A 22,316-nucleotide genomic window follows, 5' to 3' on the forward strand; every position below is an offset into this window, starting at 1 on the left:
CTTAAACCCAGGAGGCGGAGGTTGCAGTGAGCCGAAATGGCACCACTGCTCTCCAGCCTGGGCAACAAGAGTGAAACTCCGTCTTCAAAAAAAAATAAAAAAAAAAGAGCTACAAAGATTAATGATATACAATCTCTGGCCTTAAAAATCTCTGAAAAACTAGAAATAATTCTAAAGCCCAGATAGAGTGAGTTCCCTTCCAGTATCCTATACAAGTTCAAGGTCCTCCAAAGTATTATTAAATCTTCCTAGCCTTTTGATCCTCCTCTGCCTTTTCTCCTGCCTCGCTAATGTTCTAAGTCTCTGTTATGACACAGATTCTAGAACCTTCACAGGCCAAACTCTCATCATTTGCTTAGGTCTGATCAATCTGCTCCACACAATTTCTCAGTGATCCTCTGCATCTCTGCCTACAAGGGCCTCCCTGACACCCAAGTTCATATTGCTCAGAAACAGTGAACTTGAGTTTTTCGTTTTATCTTGATCTCTCTCTGACAAAGAAATCCAGATGATGCGAGACCTGCTGAAGACAATACGTGGAAAATGACAGTCTTGGGTATGGACTAACTCCCTCTTTGAGGCTTCTTCGACTCTAATAGTTCAGGAGTCTCCTCTTAGGGACTTAGGGACTTTAACACAACTGCTTTATCTTCCTTGCCTGCTTCCTTTTCAAAATCAATATTTTTTCTTTCACTCTTATTGATTCCTCCGGAAGCCTGGGGGAAACAACCCACAGTTAACTAAGCTCTAGGCTGATAGTGCTGGTTTCTCCTTTGGTTTCTAGAGTTTAAACTGAACAAAGAAAATAACCATCCTCCGTAGCACTAGGAAAATTCCTTAGCCCATTATCTCACTTCCTGTAGTATGGTCACTCTATAATCTGCCTCAACTCAGAAATAATGATTTCCTCTCATTTTCCCTATTAATAGGGTGGACCATCTTCTAACTGCCCTATAGACAGGGCATTTCAGACACTAAAGGAAGAAAGGGAATATACAGTAGTACTGAGTACACCATCTAGTTATCCCTTCCTCCCCGATGAGTTATTTAACACTAGAAAAAAAATTCACATAATAGAGGGCATATTGACTACTTGCTGTTCATTTTAGAGGTACATTAGAAGAAAATCTCCAAAAGTTGATTTGGCAGGAGAATTTTCTCACAGGACCAAACACCTAGAAGATTCAGTAGACAAATGCCTAATCTGCCCTGGTTGGAGGTGTGTTATTACATCTTGAGATGGATTCACCTATTGTTTGCTTGAAGTAGTCTTAATCTGGGTGTAATCTACTTTCCTAGTCTTTCAGAGCTCAATGTTCTCCAGAGTTTTTACTTTCACAGGCAGATTTATGGTTGTTTTTTTCTTCTTTCCTTTCTCTCTCTCTCTCTCCTTTTTTTTCTCCCCCGATCCTTCGTAGCCACTGCCCTTTATAACCATATGATATTGTCTGAGATTTTTCTCTCCTATGACTGCAAGACTCTATCTTACATCAATTGAACGCAGATCAATGACACATAAACAAACACAAGTTAAGCAATCCCAGCATGTTTTATCCTACCAACCACAATAACAAACCTCGCAGATATCCATCTTATCATGAGCAGGTTGGTGAGTGATGACTGAAAGGTTTTTCTGTGATAAGAAATTTCTGTCCTTTGCTGTGGCTTTCATTAATAAAGCCACCTTCAGTCAGCATCCTTCAGTCAGGGTGCTGAAAGTTTTTGATCACTCACTCATAAAGATGTTTTGAGTATAGATTTCCTATACAAGTATATTTTTAAATGTTATGACTTTATAGCTATATATATATATAAAGAAAATCTTGCAACTTTAAAGGTATGAGCTAAAATTACACAGAAAATAGAAGTTCTAATATTTTCCCCATACCCCAGTGGATAGCTTTGTAGACCACTGATTCCCTTTAACATTCTTCCTGCCTGGGGAATAAAGGGTTCAGTTAAGGAGGAAATCTGTCAGATTGTGCCAACTCTAAACCAAGTGTACACAGCATCTGAGCTTCTTAGTACATGGCCAAAGAACCAGTGTAAGAGCTAAAAATGGGCAGGGGCGGGAATGTGAAGACAGTAATATGAGGCAAATAAAAGAATAAAGAAGTTGAAGTAGCAGAAAGGGGAAAGAAAAAAAGTCTATCTGGTGGATAGTAAGAGGTGATCAGAAGTTGTTTTCGGTAATTTCCTGGTCTAAATAAGCATGTTTACAGGTGAGTTTTTGTTTTCAGAAATAACTTTGGCTGTCATCCTGACACTATTGGGACTTGCCATTCTGGCTATTTTGTTAACAAGATGGGCACGACGTAAGCAAAGTGGTGAGTAACAATGAGTCAAAATGAAGATTTCCTGTGAAAACCATGGAGGGAGGGATGCCAAGATTCAGTCCAAGTTCATCTCTACTTATCAAACAGCTAGCCACTTTGCCAATATTCTGGGAATCTGTTTCAATACTTGAGTCAAAGAATCTCTGACCTATTAGTGATTCTCTCTGCACTTTTAACTCCCAAAGTTTACATTATCAATAATGTCAAACAAAAAATCACAGATAGGCCTGGAGCATTGGCTCACACCTGTAATCCCAGCACTTTGGGAGGCCGAGGCGGGCGGATCACAAGGTCAGGAGTTCAAGACCAGCCTGACCAACATGGTGAAACCCCGTCTCTACTAAAAATACAAAAATTAGCTGGGTATGGTGGCAGGTGACTGTAATCCCAGCCGCTTGGGAGACTGAGGCAGAAGAATTGTTTGAACCCAGGAGGCGGAGGTTGAAGTGAGCTGAGATCACGCCATTGCACTCCAGCCTGGGTGACAGGGCAAGATTCCGTCTCAAAAAAAAAAAATCACAGAGTTTAGCAAAAGTAATAAGAACACTTTAAAAGAAAATTACCTGAGCTCCAAGGGAAATTACCCGAGTTTAAAAAAAAAAAAAATAGAAGTGAGAAGGCAGTATGTTGCTAAATACCAGTGTCTAGTATTATATAAAAAGAATTGGAGACTTTTAGTGACTTAATTTGGGGAGATGATAAGAAGAGACAAATACAGAGTAGTACTTGTCGATGAAACAAAGATGGAGCTTATAAAAGCTAAGACCTATTTCTGTGCTATAAGGTCTGCCTTTCCTGAATTTTTCTGTTTCTCTCCCACAACTTTCTAATCAGCTATATTCCCTCCCTGTTTCCCACCCTCAATGCCTGTGAGCCCTCAAAGCATAAGTAGTGTGAAAAGATAGGTAAAACAGGGCTGATGGGAGATGTGGAAAATGGGTGAGAACAACAATGCATTATATCAGGAGGACCACCTTGGTAAACAAGAAGCACAGCTTAGAGTGAGAAGAGTTTGATCAGAGGAAGAACACTTCTCCTAAGTAACTAATAAAAACATTTTGCCTAATTCTTCCACAGAAATGTATATCTCCAGATATGATTCAGAACAAAGTAAGTACTTATACTCATGAGAAAAATATAGTATTTATAGAATTTTCACAAGTCAGGAATGAAATCTGTCTTGTTTACAGTTGTTTCCAGAACCTTGCATAGTGCACCATTGCATGAACTGAACTGCTTCTAAGTGAGTGGGAGAAATCTACCAGAGATTTCTGAGCAGTACTGAATGCCAAACTGGAGTTGGGGAGAATTAATTAATACTGGGTAGGCCCGCATAATTCTGAGGCTCTCTTCAGATGCTTCCTGTGGTCTGAGAGCAGCAACAGAGATATTAACCCATGGAAATAGCAAACTCCTCAGGCACTGGAACAGATGGTTCAGTAAAAAGCCTAAATCCATTTGTGAAGACGGCTTTAGTGAAGTGGCCGGACAGAAAAATATAATGTATCCTAGAATAACGAGAGTGAACACAGAGTAATTATGATTGAGAAGAGTACCAACTTCAGGATGTGAAGAAGTGAAGAAGACTTTCCATGGAAAGGTCTGGAGAGATGCCAAAGTTGCTAAGAAAGATAGCACAGGATTGGTATAAGGCAAAAACTAGGAGACTATTTGCTGAAGTATCAAGAGGTAAAAGAAACTCTGAAACTCCTTCTGACTATCATTTAGCCTGGCTAATATTATAAAATTGGTGATTGACACAGTCACTTATCATCATCAGCTCTTGCAGCTTATGCACAATTCCTAGTTCCTGCAAAGTAAATTAATTCACATCATTATTCACCATTAGGAGTTCATGTTTACATTAGTTCTCAGAGTCTTAAATAAAGCCTCATTAATAATCAAGAAGCAAAATCATGTGCTCTCCCTTTGTTTCTAGGTGCTCGACTTCTGGACTATGAGGATGGTAGAGGTAAATAGACTAGGAACTACTAGACAGTTAATGAAGGAATATACTCTTTAGAGTGTGAATCAACTCATCTCCCTTTGAGCATGATTTGTTGAGTCAGCATATCTTTCATTTTTATAATATCCAAATGTTTATCACTCCTCTCTCTCTAAGAAAAATTGTGTATTTTTCTCAGAAAAGGTAAATAATTCTCCTTCTTAAGACCATAAAAGAATTCATTTCCATCTTCTGTTTACTTCCAAGATATTAGAAAGGTTAAGGAACCTCTCTGAAACAATTTCCTGGATGTTTAAAATGTGGATAAAATGAATATGAAATGGAATAGTATATGTGAAAATACACTTTGAAAGCCATACAGTATAAGAGGTAAACAAAGCTTATCCCCATTTAAGATGAAATTTATGCTCAAAAGATTGAGACTTACTCGAGTTCACCTAGCTGAGGAGGGAGCTGGAGATCAAATTCAGGTTTTGAAATGTGATAGCTATGGGAAGACGGCAATGCGCTGTCTACTTTTTTGAAGGGACACACCAGTACCACTAATTTCAATGTACCATGGCTATCCCTAACCCTCACGCCCCAACACTCAATGTTCTCTTTCAATATCCACTCACTAGGGTTGCCTATAAATGTTCCCTCGGCTCTCTCTCTCTTTCTCTCTCTCTTTCCTTCCCTCTTTCTCTCTCTCTTTCCTTCCTTCTTTTTCTCTCTCTTTCCTTCCTTCTTTCTCTCTTTCTGACTAGTCCTATCTCCAGAGCTCAACAAGAACCACTAGAGAGCTACCTCTCATTCTTGCTGGAAGCCACTAAAGTTGTCCATACCAGGCCCACTAGCTACACCAGAGCTATAAGGTTATGAGATTGTGGATGTGGAAATAATTACACACACACACACACACACACACACACAAGCTACAAGCATATAGATCCCTGAGAGTTGAGGAAAGAAAAGGGAAAGTAACTCAGTCACTTCGGTTGCTGTCCATGCCCTACACTTGGACTCTTGGTCCAACCTCCGCCTTCTTACCTCTATGATTCATCTATCATGAACAACAAGAGTGAGGAGCACAGTGCCATGGCATTCCCTCTTTATTTTCTGAAATGGAACTTAAAGAAAATGGGAATATCTGGGAAACTAGCAAATCTCTTAGTAGTTGGATTAAGACTAATGAAAAACTTATTATTTTTTTTTTTTTTTTGAGACAGAGTCTCGCACTGTCGCCCAGGCCGGAGTGCAGTGGCGCAATCTCGGCTCACTGCAAGCTCCGCCTCCTGGGTTCACGCCATTCTCCTGTCTCAGCCTCCCGAGCAGCCGTGACCACAGGCACCTGCCACCACACCTGGCCAATTTTTTTTTTGTTGTTGTATTTTTAGTAGAGACGGGGTTTCACCACGTTAGCCAGGATGGTCTCGATCTCCTGCCCTCGTGATCCGCCCGCCTTGGCCTCCCAAAGTGCTGGGATCACAGGCATGAGCCACCACTCCCAGCCCGATAAACTTATTTTTTAATGAACTGTTAGTAAAGTTAGTATGTTTTTTTCTTTCCTAAAAGATTTTTCCTCTCAGAGATCTAAAAGAGGAAGAGGTAAACATTTTTATCTAACAAAAAATAGTACAGACTTACTTGTTGAAGTAAAATCTCATTATGTTTTTATCTTCTCTTTTAGGATCCCGACATGCATATTCAACAGAAAGTGGTAAATTATTGTATTGCTAAGAAATTAATATAGGAGTCTGTTTATGAGAAATTAAGAATCTTATAATTTTTCTTCAATTCTCTAGACACTTCGTATGATAACCGAGGTAAGTATATGTAGAGATTTTTGTAAAATTAAAGGAAAACCAGTGCTTCTTCCCGCCACAACATAAAAGGCTATAAAAACTGACCAAAATTTTAAAAAGAAGAAGAAGAAATCAAAGTAGTTACAGAATATTCTGAGAAATTTCACAAATGTTCACCATCACGCTATGAGGCACCATTTTCCCCAAAGCTATGCAATTCCTCTCCTATCCAACTCCTAATTATTTAACAAAAGTAATATGAGAGAAAGGCATCAGCAAAATAGTAGAATAGGAGCTTTCTTCCCACACAGAAGCATCAATTTAGACAACTATCCACAGATGAGACAATAGGGGTAGTCTAGGAGTCCAGCAGAGAAGTTCCAGCACACTGTCAGGTTATAAAATCCTAGAACAGATGTATTCAAGAGGGTAAGAAGAACAGTTTCACTTTACCCACATCACTCCTCCCACAAGGTGGCACAACTCAATGCTGAGACAGACCCACTTGGCCTACAATTTCTCCCACAGAAAAAACGTGCAGAACTTAATGAGTGCCCACATCCCCCAGACATTCAGGATGCTGTCCAGTAAGCCTACTTATTTCTCACTCCACCCAGAACATTGAGATGATCAGCATAGTTGAATGGTTAGGAGAGGCTGGGAGCAGGGAAAAGAGCCTGCAGAATCCACTCATCAGAAAGCCTCATCAAGAAGCCTGCCATTCCAGATGCGTGACCTATGCCCCTTGCACTACTGACCCATAGGCACGCCTTTCACACATTTCACTCTCCCATCTAGGCTGAGTCCCCAAATGAGCCACCATGGACAACAAAAGGAAACATCTCACAGTCAGTTTGACTTCGTGGGATCGGAAAAAAGGACACAAACTTGAGAAGTCCAGAGCACCACCCTAGGGAAAACAAAGGAAAGGCTCTCAGAACCTGGACTGGCTTTGCAGGATTGAGAGAAGGCACAATCTTAGAAATCCCATCTAGCCTGGATGTGGTGGTTCATGCCTGAAATCCCAGCACTTTGAGAGGCCGAAGCAGGAGGACTTCTTGAGCCTAGGAGTTCAAAACTGGCCTGGGCAACATAGTGAGACCCTGGCTCTAAAAAACAAAAATCAATCAGTTGGATGTGGTTGTGCACACCTGCAGTCCCAGCTACTCAGGAGGCTGAGGTGGGAGGATTGCTTGAGCCCAGGAGTTTGATGCTGCAGTGAGCCACGATCATGCCACTGCCCCACTCTGGGTAACAGAGTGAGATTTTATCTCAAAAAAAGGGAAAACATCCCATCTGTGAAGTAGGCACAAACAAATACTGAACAGGGTGACTGTTTCTTCAAATGTGAAAAAGCAAGACAAGATTTCAAGGACATAAAAATCAAGGAAACATGACACCACTAAAAGAACACAATAATATTTCAGTAACTAACCCCCAAAAATGAAGGTTTGCCTAAAAATCAATCCACCAGTTGCCTGACAAAAAATCCAAAACAATTGTTATAAGAAAGCTCAGTGAGCTACAAGACAACGCAAACAATATAATGACATCAGGAAAACAACACAAGAACAAAAGTAGAAGTTCAACAAAGAGAAAAAAACAAAACAAAACAGAGCCAAACAAATTTTGGAGCTGAAGGGTGCAATGACTAAACTAAAGAAAAAAGGGAATAGAGAGCTTCCAAGATGATGGATCAAGTACAAGAAAGAATAAGAGAAGTCAAAGACCAATCATTTAAAATTATATGGTCAGAGTACAAAAAAATACACAAAGAAATGAAGAAATATGCACAAGGTTTATGGGACACCATCAAAGAAGCTAAATTTTTGCATTATTGGAGTCTCAGAGGAAAAGAGAAATAAAATAGAACAAATGCTTATTTAAGCCATAATTGCTAAAAACTTTCCAAATCTGTGAAGAGATATAGACATCTCGATATATGAAACTCAAAACTCTCCAATCGTATTTAACCCAAAGAAGACTTCTCCAAGACATTATGTCAAATTGTCAATAATCAAAGTTAAACAGAGAATCTTGAAAGAAGCATATCACATTTAAAGGTACATCAAAAGGATATTAGCACTTCTATACAGACATTTTCTAGGCCAGTACATAGTGGGATGATATATTCAATTTGCTGAAAGAAAAAAACTGCCAACCAATAACTCTTTACCCGTAAAGCTGTTTTTCAGATCTGAGAAAGAGATAGTCTTTATCAGACAAACAAAAGCCGAGGGAGTTTATCACCAATAGATCTGCCTTACAAGAAATGCTAAAGAATGTTCTTCAAGCTGAAATGAAAGGCCAATAATTAGTAAAATGAAAACATATCCAAGTATAAAATTCGATGGTAAGGTAAATATACAGTCAATTCAGAATATTCTAATACTGTAATGATGGTGTATAAATAACTTTTAATGCTAATACAAAAGTTAAAAGACAAAATATTAAAAATATATAATTTGTTAATGGATATACAATTTTTTTAAATGTAAATTTTGACACAATGTAAAAAGTAGAGAGAATAATATGTAGAGTTTTTGTATGTAATCTATTTTAATAATCTAAGTTATTATTAGCTTAAAATAGACTGTTGAAACCATGTTTTATGTAAGCTTATGGTAACCACAAACCAAAAACCTATACTAGATACACAAAACAGAAAGATATTAAAGCATACCACTACAGAAAATCAGCAAATCACAAAGAAAGACAGGAAGAAAGGAAGAAAGGATATACAAAACAGCCAGAAAACAACCAAGAAAATAGCTATATTAAGTCCTTAACTATCAATAATTACTTGAATGTAAATGGATTAAATTCTCTAATGAAAAGACATAGAGTAGCTAAATGTATTTAAAAACAAGTTGCAACTATCTATGCTGCCTATAGCAGACACACTCCAGCTCTAAGGATACATGTAGAATGAAAGTAAAGGGATGAAAAAAAGATGCTCCATGCAAATGGAAAACAAAAGAGTGTAGGGGTGGCTATACTTATATTAGGCAAAATAGACTTTTAGTCAAGAATTATAACAAGAGACAAAGAAGGTCATTATATAACTCTAAAGGGGCCAATTCATCAAGAGGATATAAAAATTATAAGTATGTATGCACATAATGTCAGAGCACCTAAATATATAAAGCAAATATTTACATAACTGAAGGGAGAAATAGACAGCAATATAATAATATTAGTGGACTTCAGTAACCCATTATTGACAATGAATAGATCATCCACACAGAAAATTAACAAGGGAGAAAATAAAGTTACCAAGAATACCCAATAGGGAAAGGATAAATGTTATTGGGAAAACTGGATATCCATATGCAAAAAAAAAGAAATTGGCCCTTATCATATACCACACACAAAGATCAATTCGAAATGGATTAAAGATTTTAATGTAAGACTTGCCACTATAAAACTCCTATAATAAAACAGTGAAAAGCTCCATGACATTGGTCTTTGCAAGTTGTTTTATATGACACCAAAAACACAGTAACAAAAGCAAAAATAGGTGGTATCTCATCAAACAAAGTTGTTTCTGGACAACAAAGGAAACAATCAACAAAATGAAAGCCAACTCACAGAATGGGAGAAAATATTTGCAAACCATCTATCTGATAAGTGGTTAATATTTGTCTTAATCTGTTTCTGTTGCTTATAACAGAATATCTGAAACCGGGTAATTTATAAAGAAATGTATTATTATTTCTTACAGTTATGGAGGATGGAAAGTCCAAGGCTGAGGGGGCGCATGTGGGTGCAAGAGAGCCTTCTTGTTAGTGGGGACTCTCTATAGATTCCTGAAGTGGTACAGGGCATAACATGGCAAGGAGGCTAACATGCTGTGCTTAGGTCGTTCCTCTTCTTATGAAGCCACCAGTTCCACTTGCATGACAACTCATTAATCCATTAGTGGATTAATCCATTTATGTGGGTAGAACCCTCATGATATAATCACCTCTTTAAGGCCTCACTTCTCAATGCTGTCACATTGAGGATTAAGTTTCAACATGAGTTTTGGAGGGGACATTCAAACCATAGCAATATCCAAAATATATAAGGAACTCATACAACTCAAAAGCAAGATACAACTCAAAATACAGCTGAAACAAATAAGTTGATTTTAAAATGGACTAAGGTTCACATCTGTTCATGAACCTTAGTCCATGAACAGACAATTCTTAAAAGAAGACATTTATGCAACCAACAGACATATGAAAAAATGCTCATCATCACTGGCCATCAGAGAAATGCAAATCAAAACCACAATGAGATACCATCTCACACCAGTTAGAATGGCGATCATTAAAAAGTCAGGAAACAACAGGTGCTGGAGAGGATGTGGAGAAATACGAATGCTTTTACACTGTTGGTGGGAGTGTAAACTAGTTCAACCATTGTGGAAGACAGTGTGGTGATTCCTCAAGGATCTAGAACTAGAAATACCATTTGACCCAGCGATCCCATTACTGGGTATATACCCAAAGGATTATAAATCATGCTACTATAAAGACACATGCACACGTATGTTTACTGCGGCACTATTCACAACAGCAAAGACTTGGAACCAACTCAAAAGTCCATCAATGATAGACCAGATTAAGAAAATGTGGCACATATACACCATGGAATACTATGCAGCCATAAAAAAGGATGAGTTCATGTCCTTTGTAGGGACATGGATGAAGCTGGAAACCATCATTCTGAGCAAACTATTGCAAGGACAGAAAACCAAACACTGCATGTTCTCACTCATAGGTGGGAATTGAACAATGAGAACACTTGGACACAGGGTGGGGAACATCACACACTGGGGCCTGTTGCGGAAGCAGAGAGGGATAGCATTAGGAGAAATACCTAATGTAAACGACGAGTTAATGGGTGCAGCACACCAACATGGCACATGTATATATATGTAACAAACATGCACGTTGTGCACATGTACCCTAGAACTTAAAGTATAATAAAAAAGAGAGAAAATAAAATAAAACAAAATAAATAAAATAAAATAAAATAAAATAAAATGGACTAAGGACCCAACTAGACATTTTCTCAGAGAAGACATACAGCCAACTAATAAATAAAGGTGCACAACATTACTAATCATCAAGGAAATGCACCTCACACCAGATAGGATGCATTCAAAAAGTCAATGAATAACAAGTGTTGGCAAGGATATGGAGAAAAAGGAACCCTTGTACACTGTTGTTAGGAATGTAAAGTAATACAGCCATTATGGAAAACAGTATTGTGGTTCCTCCAATAAATTAAAAATAGAACTACCATATGATTCAGGAATGCTACTTCTGGGCGTATATTCAAAGGAAATAAAAATCATTATATTGAAGAGATATTTGCATTCCCATATTCATTGCAGCATTATTTACAATACCTGGGATACAGGAATAAACTAGGTGTCCATCAGTGGATGAATGGATAAAGAAAATGTGATACACAGACACACACACACACACACACACACACAAAGAAATATTATACAGCCTTAGGAAAAGAAAGAAATCTTGCCATTTGTGACAACATGGATGAATCTGGAAGACCTTAGGCTAAGTATAATTAGCCAGGCATAGAAAGACAAGTACTACATGATCTCATGTATATATGGAACCTTAAAAAGTTGAACTCAGAGAGCAGAAAGGTGATTACCAGAGGTTAGGGGGTGGAAGAAATGGGCAGAAGTTGGCCAAAGGGTACAAACTTGCAGTTTTATAACAAATACATTATGGAGACCCAATGTACAGCATGGTGACTATAATGTATTATATACTTGAAATTTACTAAGAGAGTAGGTCTTACATATTCTCATCACAAAATGAAAAATAGAAGTAAGTATTTGAAGTGGTAGATATGTTAATTAGCTTGATTGTGGCAATCATTTCACAATGTATACATATATTAGAATCGCACATTGTAACACCTTAAATATATATAATTTTTATAATTATACCTCGATAAAGCTAAAGAAAAGAAAAAAATAATCTGAGTAGTCAAGAGAAATTCAACATCCCAGATCTCACAAATGCTAACTACTCATTGAATTAATTCAAGATGGATTAAAGACTTAAATATTAGACCTAAGACCATAAAAACCCTAGAAGAAAACCTAGGCAATACCATTCAGGACATAGGCATGGGCAAGGACTTCATGTCTAAAACACCAAAAGCAATGGCAAGAAAAGCCAAAATTGACAAATGGGATCTAATTAAACTAAAGAGCTTCTGCACAGCAAAAGAAACTACCATCAGAGTGAACAGGCAACCTACAGAATGGGAGAAAATGTTTGCAATCTACTCATCTGACAAAGGGCTAATATCCAAAATCTACAATGAACTCAAACAAATTTACAAGAAAAAATAAACAACCCCATCAACAAGTGGGCGAAGGATATGAACAGAACTTCTCAAAAGAAGACATTTATGCAGTCAAAAGACACATGAAAAAATGCTCATCATCACTGGCCATCAGAGAAATGCAAATCAAAACCACAGTGAGATACCATCTCACACCAGTTAGAATGGCAATCATTAAAAAGTCAGGAAACAACAGGTGCTGGAGAGGATGTGGAGAAATAGGAACACTTTTACACTGTTGGTGGGACTGTAAACTAGTTCAACCATTGTGGAAGTCAGTGTGGCGATTCCTCAGGGATCTAGAACTAGAAATACCATTTGACCCAGCAATCCCATTACTGGGTATATACCCAAAGGACTATAAATCATGCTGCTATAAAGACACATGCACACGTATGTTTATTGTGGCACTATTCACAACAGCAAAGACTTGGAACCAACCCAAAAGTCCATCAATGATAGACCGGATTAAGAAAATGTGGCACATATACACCATGGAATACTATGCGGCCATAAAAAAGGATGAGTTCATGTCCTTTGTAGGGACATGGATGAAGCTGGAAACCATCATTCTCAGCAAACTATTGCAAGGACAAAAAAGCAAACACCGCATGTTCTCATTCACAGGTGGGAATTGAACAATGAGAACACTTGGACACAGGAAGGGGAACATCACACACTGGGGACTGTTGTGGGGTGGGGGGAGGCGGGAGGGATAGCATTAGGAGATATACCTAATGTAAATGACGAGTTAATGGGTGCAGCACACCAACATGGCACATGTATACATATGTAACAAACCTGCATGTTGTGCACATATACCCTAGAAATTAAAGTATAATAACAAAAAAAAGAAATCAAGGAATAAATTCTTAAAAGTTCATCACATTAAGGTATGACTTGTGCAATAAAATTCCAAGGGTGCAAAGAAATGCTGCTGTTGTCTACTGTTGTCATTTACATCTCATATTTCTTGGGAAAAAATCTCTTCAGTAACAGTCCACCAGAACACCAGATTTAACCAGTGCAAGAAGCTACCTCAATGTTAGGAATTTAAGGGTACACAGATAAGCAAAATAAAACTACACACCATAAGAAGGGAGGAGAATTAACATGTACTCAGCACCTACTATATGTTAGTCACTCAGGTGAGCATTTTTTTCATTTTATTAATATTTAATATCTACAAATAACCCTGTCAACCACACAAAGATGAGCTACCCAAAAATCCCTCCCTGGTTGTCCAAGGCCTCCAGTAGCCTACAGGTTGCTTTGGTGCATATTAGGAAAAGGTGTTCCTTCCTGCAAGTGAATGCAGCCCCACCCCAGAGACACTGCTGGGGATTTCAGTTCCCTTAACCCTTTGTGCAGTGAACCAACCTATATAATCATAGCACACGTGTCCTGAAGATATATGAAAGGCATCTCACTCTTAGCATGTCTAAAACCCAAGCCCTAATCCCTTCTACAGACTGGTGCTAGCACCTGTATTCACCTAATTGTCCAGACTATCTACCTTGGAATGATATTTAACTCCTTTCCTACTCTCTTCATCCAATCCACCATCAAATCCCATCTCTGATGCTTTCAAATTATACTCCAAATCAAACCACCTTCCACCACCATGAAAATCCTTGCCCAAACACCAATATCTCTTGCCTCCTACCTTGTTTCCTTGATACTCCTCTTGCCTTCTTATAGTCTATTCACCTCACCACAGCGAGGGAGATCCTTAATAAGTAGCTCTTAAATGAATAAAGTAATTTACTATTGTTATCCCTAATTTACAGAAGAGAAACTTATGCTTAAAAAACATTAATGACTTGCCCAAGGCCACAGGACTTGCAAGTGACGACCTGGGTAGGAATTTAGAATTGTCTAATTCCAAATTTTAGGCAATTAGGGAGTTTATTCTTATGTAATTTAGTAATATCTTAATTTTTAATTTCCTGTTTACAGATCTTTAGTGTACAAGCCTACAATCTTAGTATCTTTCTAATCTGGGCTCCCTTGCGTTCTTAAGGAAAAACTTGAATCAGTAAACATTTTATTGTTGTTTTAATAAGTCATACTTTAAAATTCATAAACCCAAATGACCATTTCTGTGACTTTCCAGTCCCCCTAACATAACCTATAAATCTCAGTCATCCTAAGTTTCTAGGTTCCCATGCCCTACTAGTCTTCCCTCTATTATTTCTAGACATAGGAATATAAATGCACTGGTCAACTTGAGACTATAGAAATCTTCTGGCAGGAAGATATTAATATTAGGTAAGGTCATTATGTTAGTTTAGGTACATGAAATTTAGTACTCAAAGTTTAGTTTAACTTAAATATATCACATATAAAAGCTGCCACGGTTATTCCAAAATTTTTTTGAAATTAAATTTATTCTTAGTATTTTTCTAGCAAATGTAAGTGCAGCACATGAAAGTTTTTATAACAAATTTCAAGTGCAGCATATTAAAGTGTTCAGCATCTCAGTGGTATTTTCCATTTTTGTGGCAACTCTATTAACATCTTGATGTAGTTTCCCTTTTTTTTTTTTTTTCGTTGAGACAGAGTCTTGCTCTGTAGGCCAGGCTGGAGTGCAGTGGCACGATCTCGGCTTACTGCAATCTCCGTCTCCCGGGCACAAGCAATTCTCCTGCCTCAGCCTCCCGAGTAGCTGGGATTACAGGTGTGCACCACCACGCCCGGCGAATTTTTGTATTTTTACTAGAGACAGGGTTTCACCATGTTGGCCAGGCTGGTCTCGAACTCCTGACCTCAGGTAACACACCCACTTCGGCCTCCCAAAGTGCTGGGACTACAGGCGTGAGACACCATTTTTAAAATCCCCATAGAACCATGAGAAACAAGAAACATTATTATAAAACAGAGAATGTGTTTTATACTTAATTCCCATCACAATGACTGCCAAGTATGGATGGAGAGCACTCATTTTCAGAAAAGAAGCAGAAAAAAAAATACTATTGTCTTTACATTTCTGAGTAGATCTTTAACTATAGTGAAATATCAAATGATATTATGATTCAACATAATTTAAATCAACTATAAAGCATCAATATTACTATTTACTTTTATACTTTTATGAAAACAACAGTGATAACATGACTAGTTTTTCATGTAATTTGCTTTGTCTCCAGATCTTTTAGAAAGTCTGTTTCCATGACATCACTAAGAAACAAGTTTTAGATCACAGGATGCACATTCAGTCGCAATCAATATGCACATTTGCATTCATTATAATTTGCCATATTGTCACTGAACTTGAACTCTCAGTCAGCTGAGTAAATATTTTGCCATTCCTTCTTTTATTTGACCTCAACTTACCTTATAACTATACATTCTTCTGTTTTAATGTTTGCATGTATAGTTTATTATTTCTTCTCACTACATGTATTAACCTTAATTAATCTTTGCCTGGTTTTTTTATGTCATTAAACTTATAAATTAAGCCATGAGGAGATTTTGTCTCCAGTTTCTTGCCTAATTGGATATTTGAGAGTGTTGATTGGGTAATCCTCTGTAGTGATACCAAAACTACAGAAATAGAATATCCAAATTGATTTTTCTTTCGTTTGTGTTTTCAGAGGGATCCAAAAGAGATCACAGTAAGTATTATCTTGCTTCTCAACAAAAATTTGCTTCTTATTAGCAACATTTCCCTAGATTGTAAATGCTTTGGAGGAAAGAGAAATCCTGTCATATAACAAGTCATATGAATACTAAGCAATAGATAAAGTGTTCTAGTGCTGGTTTAGAATGATCTGGCTGGGAGAAAAGGAAAACAATAGAAGAAGTGATGAGCAAGAGAAAAGGAAAGTAATAAAGATAAAAGGGAGAGAGAGAAGAAAATAGAGAGGGAAAAAAGGGAGGGAGGTATTAAGGCAGTAGGAATGGCATCAGCCTACTAAAAATTAAACCCATTTTTAGAGATGGAAAGCATATGCAGTAGCTGGTGGGAGTGGCCGTCAGTACCCATCACCAGATCAGTGATGACTCCCAGGGCCTAGACTTCAACTCCTGAGAAGGGGGTGACAGCGACTGAAGCTGATATGTAAAGATTAGGGATCCAAATTCTCATGATTCACCTCATGTTTTCTGTGTGTATTTTAGCACCATCAGCCAACTCTCTAGGTAAGTGCTTTGTAGTTTTCTTTCAATTCTACTGTCATCTGGTTTGCAAGCCCTATTTTTTCTGTATTTTTTCTTTTAAGAAAGTTTTTAAAATTAAGTATAAAAATAATTAACACTTGTATATCCACAACTTAGATACGACAAATTGATAATATTCTTGTCATATTTCTCAAGTTATCATAGACATATTCCACTCCCTTCTTCCCAAAGGCTTATTAATATATTTTAAATATTTAAGTCTATTTACATATATTTATAGTCTCTATCACTGAACAAAATATAGTATCTTTTTTTAATGTTTAATTTTACAAAAATGGCATCTGTCCGACAGTATCATTATGATTTCCATTTTTCTCCCAAAATGTAGTTTTGAAATCCAGGTTATACACTTTGTTGAATAATATTCCACCTTATGAATATACAATATTTTTCTATTATTTCTCCTACCGATGCATTCTCAATGTTTCCAATTTCTGCTATCACAAATAATGCTGCAAAGATAGTCCTTAAGTAGATGGAAAAGAGTTTATCCAGGGTACATACACTGAAGTAGGATTAGTGTTCACATTGTATATGAGCATTTGTGTAATTTATGCATATTTTAAATTTTACTAGCTATTAATTAAGCTCCTTGGTAGTTACATAGAGGCATACAAAAATAAATAAATGTTTCCAATTTCTCTGCATTAGTAACAATCCCAGATTTTGTCATATTTTTCTATTATTGCCACTTGAATACATATACAATTTTTAAAATCTGCATTCCCTGCTCACTCCTGAAATTGAGTGTCTTCTCATAGGTTTACTAGCTAGTTAGGCTTCACCCTATATAAATTGCTTGTTCATTTACTTTACCCGTTTATCTATTAGTTATTGATCTGTAGGAATTCTTTATTATTATGAAAGATCAACTTTTATATGTTAAATATTTGCAATTATCTCATCCAAGTCTGTCTCCTAGCTTTAAATTTTTATGCTGTCTCTTGACTTTTAGAAGGCCTCTACTCACTCTCCCCCAACACCACACAATTTATTGTAATAAAATTTGTCAATCTCTTGTTTTCTTTTAGAGTTTCTGCTTTTTTGTTTCTTTGGCCTTATCTGGGTATCACAAAGATTTTATCTAATACTTTCTCTCAATAGTTTTAAAATTTCCCTTTCTACATATAGGCCTTTATTCCAAATGGGGCTTTGTTAATTGTTTTTTGGTTTTGGTGAGTGATTTTAGAAATAATACAGGTGAGATCTAATTTTCCTTTCATCTGGAAAACCAACTAGAGGGATTTCTTCTCCTCTTGTTCCAACTAGATTTATTGACTGGTGCATTCTTTCTCTGCTGATTTGTAATGCCATCTTCATCTTATATATTTCGTTTTTCCACGGATTTTATTTTCTGTTCCAGTGATCTTTTGTCTTTTACTGAACCAATACTACATTGCTTTCACTACTAAAACTTTATAACATTTATTATAAAAAATAGCACATTATCTTTGTTCTTTTTCAGAAATGTGTTGGCTATTCTTTGACCTTTTCTCTTACAAGAGAATTTCATAATTTCTCAAAATCCATAAGAGTCATATTAGGATTTCATTGAAATTTCATTGAGTCTGTAGATTAATTTGTAAAATCAATTATTCCCATGTATTAACATGTATTAACATGGTTGCCTACTATTCAAATTTTCTCATATAATCTTCAGTAATGTAATATAATTTTCTTCAGAAAGGTCTTGCATGTCTTTTGTTGGATTAGTTCTTATACGCATACTTGTTTTTTGTTTCGGATGTGAATACTATCTCTCTATATGGATTTTACAAATAATTATTGTTGGAATATAAGTTATATGTTGTATATTTGAGAGTAGATTTTGTATCTAGCCACCCTGCTGTGCTCTTAGAGTTCTAATAATTTTCAGATTCTCTTGAGTTCTATATGTAAAAAATCATGTCATCTGCAAAATCTGATAATCTCGAGTTTCCTTTTCCAATTCTTAAAACCATTTTCTTGTCATAGCTTGGGCTATGTATATCTATGGGTAAAATTCCTTCTCTTTACTTTTGCTTTATTTTTGTTCCTTTTTCTAGCTTGCTATATGAAACTCTTAATTAATTTCCAGACTTTCTCATCTTCTTTTTTTATTTTATTTTTATATGGGACACCACGAGTTTTCATGACATCCTTACACATGGGCCACACTAATCTTCTCTATATCATTCCAATTTTAGTATATATGCTGCCAAAGTGGGCGCTCTTATTTTCTGATATAAGTATCTAAGTAACTTCTAAATGCTGCTGAAACTCATATCCTCATATCCAGTCATATCCTCATGACTATTTTTTTACTTCAATTCTACACTGTCTGATATTAACATTGTTCTAACACCTTTGTTTTAATTAGTATTTGCCTATCTTTCATCCTTTTATTTTGAACCTTAAGAGTTTGTTTTTGTCTTGTGTCTTTTTTAAATGGCATATTGCTTGACTTTGTTCATGTTAACAATGTAAAATTTTCTGTTTCCAAGTAGATGAATTTAGTTCATTTTATATTGTGAATTATATATGTTTATCTAAATGTTTCCAACTTATATTGTGTTTTCAACTTACAGTACTATGCTCTGTTCTTTCACTTTTAAATCTTCTTTCCTACCTTCTGCTGGTATATTAGATTTCCTTGTTTCTTTTGTTTTACTTAGTGTTTTTCTGGATTTTGTTTTATGTATCCTGATATTTGTAACATGCGTACTATTTAATTTTTCTTTAAAACTTAAAGATAATCAGTATCTTCTTCCAAGACTAGATAATAACCTTTATTTGACCATCTTCCCCCCAAACTATTCTTTCCACATTCTCCATCTTGTTTGTGGTATTCTTTTTAAAGACAAAATAATCATTTATTTTTCACAATTAATTATTACTTAGACTTACAACAATATTTCAGCATTGTTTTTGCTTAACATTATTTGCTACATCTTGTGTCTTTTCTCTTTTATTTCTTGCCTAAATACAATCCTTTAGTGGTTCTTTAAACTCTACATGTATGTGAAAAATTTTCTAAGCCTTCACATGGCTGAAAATAGCTTTACTTCACCTTCAGTCTTAAATGAAAATTTAGCTAGGTATAGAATTGAACATTATTTTCCCTCAGTACTTTGAAGATTTATTCCATTTGCTTATTGTTTATTATTTATTATTGTTGATAAGAATCTATTACTAGTTTGATGTTTGTTCCTAAGTAAATATATTTTCAAGATTCTCTTTATTTTTGTGCTCTGCATTTTAATTATAATGTTTATAGGTGTGAGATTAACTTTTTATGAGTGTGAGATTATCCTGAGCAGGATAAATGAAGTGAATCTCACACCCACAATGGAAAATCCTGAATGCTTCCATTTATTCTGAGCAGGATAAATGAAGTTAATCTCACACTCATAAACATTGAAGAGTTTCCATTCTGTGGACTCAATCTTTCTTTAATTACAGAAAAATTTAACTTTAATTGCTATGAATTTTGCCCATATTTATATCTATATCTATCTAACAACCAACTGTAGTCTCTACTTCTAAAATTACTATGTATGTAAAGATTTTCCTTCCATCTTTCAGATCTTGCAACTTCTCTTTTATATTTCTTATCTGCACTGATTTAGCCCCAGATCTTAAAATCTCAGTGGTTTTCCCTAATATAATTTTATTTCTTACTCATGAGAAGTCCAAAACAAGAATTCCAGATTGGCAGATGGCCCTTCTCTCAGCAATGTCTTAGGCACTCAAATTCATCTTAACTAATGACTCCACCATCTTCAAATAATGGCTTCTAAGTTCATCATGTTAGTCCACATTAAGTGAACAGAAAGAAAAAAGCTTGAAGATCATGAGTGGCTGACTTTACAAACAAGCCTGGATGACTTTCATATCACTTCTAACAACATTAGATTGGCTAGAACTCAAGCATATAGCCACACCTAACTACAAGGGAATTTTGGAGAAATAGTCAACCATGTTGTATTAGTTTTCTATAGCTGCTCTAACAAATTACCACAAACTTAATGGCTTAAAACAACACAAATTTATCATCTATCACTTCCATAGGTTATAAATCTGTCATATATGTCTCACCGGACAACAATCAGGTTGTCAGCTAGACTGCATTCTTTCTGGAGGTTCTAGGAACAAATCTGTTTCCTTGCTTTTTCAGCTTCTAGAGGCTGGCCACATTCCTTGGTTCATGGCTCCCTTCTTCTATCTTCAAAGAGAACAAAAATGAGTCAAGTCCTCACATCACACCATTCTGCCCTTCTTCCACTGTAATACCTCTTTCTCTTACTCTCTTTTATCTCCCTCTTCCACTCTTAAAAATATTTGTGATTATATTAGGCCCACTGAGATATATCAAAATCATCATCCTATTTTAAGGTCAGCTGATTAGCAACTTTAACTTCATCTGCAATATTAATTCCCTTTTTCCATGTAACCTAACATATTAAACAGGAAGATAATCCCAGGTTCTTACAATGCATGAGGCCTATGGCCTTGATTTCTGCTGATGATCAAGTATTTAAGCCTCAGTCCCCCAATAAGGTATCACATGAGTGGTGAAACTTCTCATTCATTACCAAGAATATGGGTTCCTTCTTGATATATTTTTCTTGAATATATTACTTCTCTTTTTAGTTTTCAAGCTCAGCCCTACTTTATAAACTTTAAAAAATACCGTGTTGAAAGTAATCACTTAAAGGAGAGGATGAAATATTCCCCTCAATAGCAAGCACCCTTTCAGTAAGCCCCGAGGTTCTAAATACTTTCACTACTTTGACTCTTTAGCTTCTAATATTATTCAAGAACTTCCTGATTTGGTCTCTTGCTATTCTTCATCTCCATAGGGCACAAGTGAGTTTTGGAAAGTGGAAACCCCTGTTGAAGCAGTTAGGTGGTAGTTGTTTGGTGTAACAAAAAATCTTTTTGAACAAAGGGAAAAAAGAAAAAAAATTAAGGAGAGAGAGGAAGAGGTGGAGGAAAGGTAGAGAAGGAAAGAACAGAGCAGCAGCATCACCAATGAAAGAAGACTTATAGGGACAGAAAAATGTCCTTAGATTGAGAAACTAGCAATCTCCAAAAATATTTTTTATTCTCTTACCAAAATTGAAAGACAGTTTGCATAGATCTTGTAGTCCCACCTTATCACAAAAGTATTGCAATCCATATGTAGATATCCAGCTGCTCACCACATTGCATTGCAATTGATACCAGGAAATGAGTTGTGACTCATTTCTATCCTCTTTCCCACAATCTTTCTGCAATATAGTGTCTATGGCATCTAAGTTCTCCCTGGGACAAACAGAACTCATTCTTCTTTTGTTGTGTTTTATTTTAGCACTGTCTCGATCAAGTATTGGTAAGTTCCTTTACTTTTCTTCAATTCTGCTGACATTTAGCCCCATTTAATCAAGAGGATATCTTCCTAAACTTCCCAGACTTCTTCGCTGCAGCACAGCAGAAGCTTAAGCTTCACATTTCTCCAATTTCTTTGTTCTCCATAACCAGACACTTCAATAATCAGTCAAAAGTAAATGCAAGTTTCTAGTGGTTTATTATGATGACATGAAGAGAGCAATTTCCAAACCTGAAGTGTTGGAAAAGCAGAGTAAATAAAGGATAAGAGCAAGAAGTTAGTAAGGAAAATAAGATGAGGATGAAGATAATATAGAATGA

At 36.2% G+C, this 22,316-nt stretch overlaps 1 protein-coding gene and 1 non-coding gene across 3 annotated transcripts in view; one reads left to right on the plus strand and one right to left on the minus strand.

Annotated features, from left to right (window-relative positions):
* Window positions 1-309: 309 nt before the first annotated feature.
* Window positions 310-22,316, plus strand: part of TSBP1 (testis expressed basic protein 1) — an 81,613-nt gene continuing 59,606 nt past the window's right edge. The window contains exons 1-9 of one of the 2 annotated variants that reach the window (XM_063632366.1): window positions 310-556; window positions 2,241-2,327; window positions 3,414-3,446; window positions 4,276-4,308; window positions 5,972-6,001; window positions 6,087-6,107; window positions 16,061-16,081; window positions 16,587-16,607; window positions 21,979-21,999. In XM_063632366.1, the coding sequence (XP_063488436.1) occupies window positions 544-556; window positions 2,241-2,327; window positions 3,414-3,446; window positions 4,276-4,308; window positions 5,972-6,001; window positions 6,087-6,107; window positions 16,061-16,081; window positions 16,587-16,607; window positions 21,979-21,999 (280 nt within the window). In that variant the 5' untranslated portion in view covers window positions 310-543. The remainder of the gene's footprint in view (window positions 557-2,240; window positions 2,328-3,413; window positions 3,447-4,275; window positions 4,309-5,971; window positions 6,002-6,086; window positions 6,108-16,060; window positions 16,082-16,586; window positions 16,608-21,978; window positions 22,000-22,316) is intronic. The other variant, XM_063632367.1, reaches the window with a different exon arrangement.
* On the minus strand, window positions 18,750-18,856 carry LOC129473928 (U6 spliceosomal RNA). The gene has a single exon (XR_008654438.2). It is a non-coding gene; the product is annotated as a U6 spliceosomal RNA (small nuclear RNA).

Source organism: Symphalangus syndactylus, chromosome 23 (genome assembly GCF_028878055.3).
Source record: "Symphalangus syndactylus isolate Jambi chromosome 23, NHGRI_mSymSyn1-v2.1_pri, whole genome shotgun sequence".
Taxonomy (NCBI): domain Eukaryota; kingdom Metazoa; phylum Chordata; class Mammalia; order Primates; family Hylobatidae; genus Symphalangus; species Symphalangus syndactylus.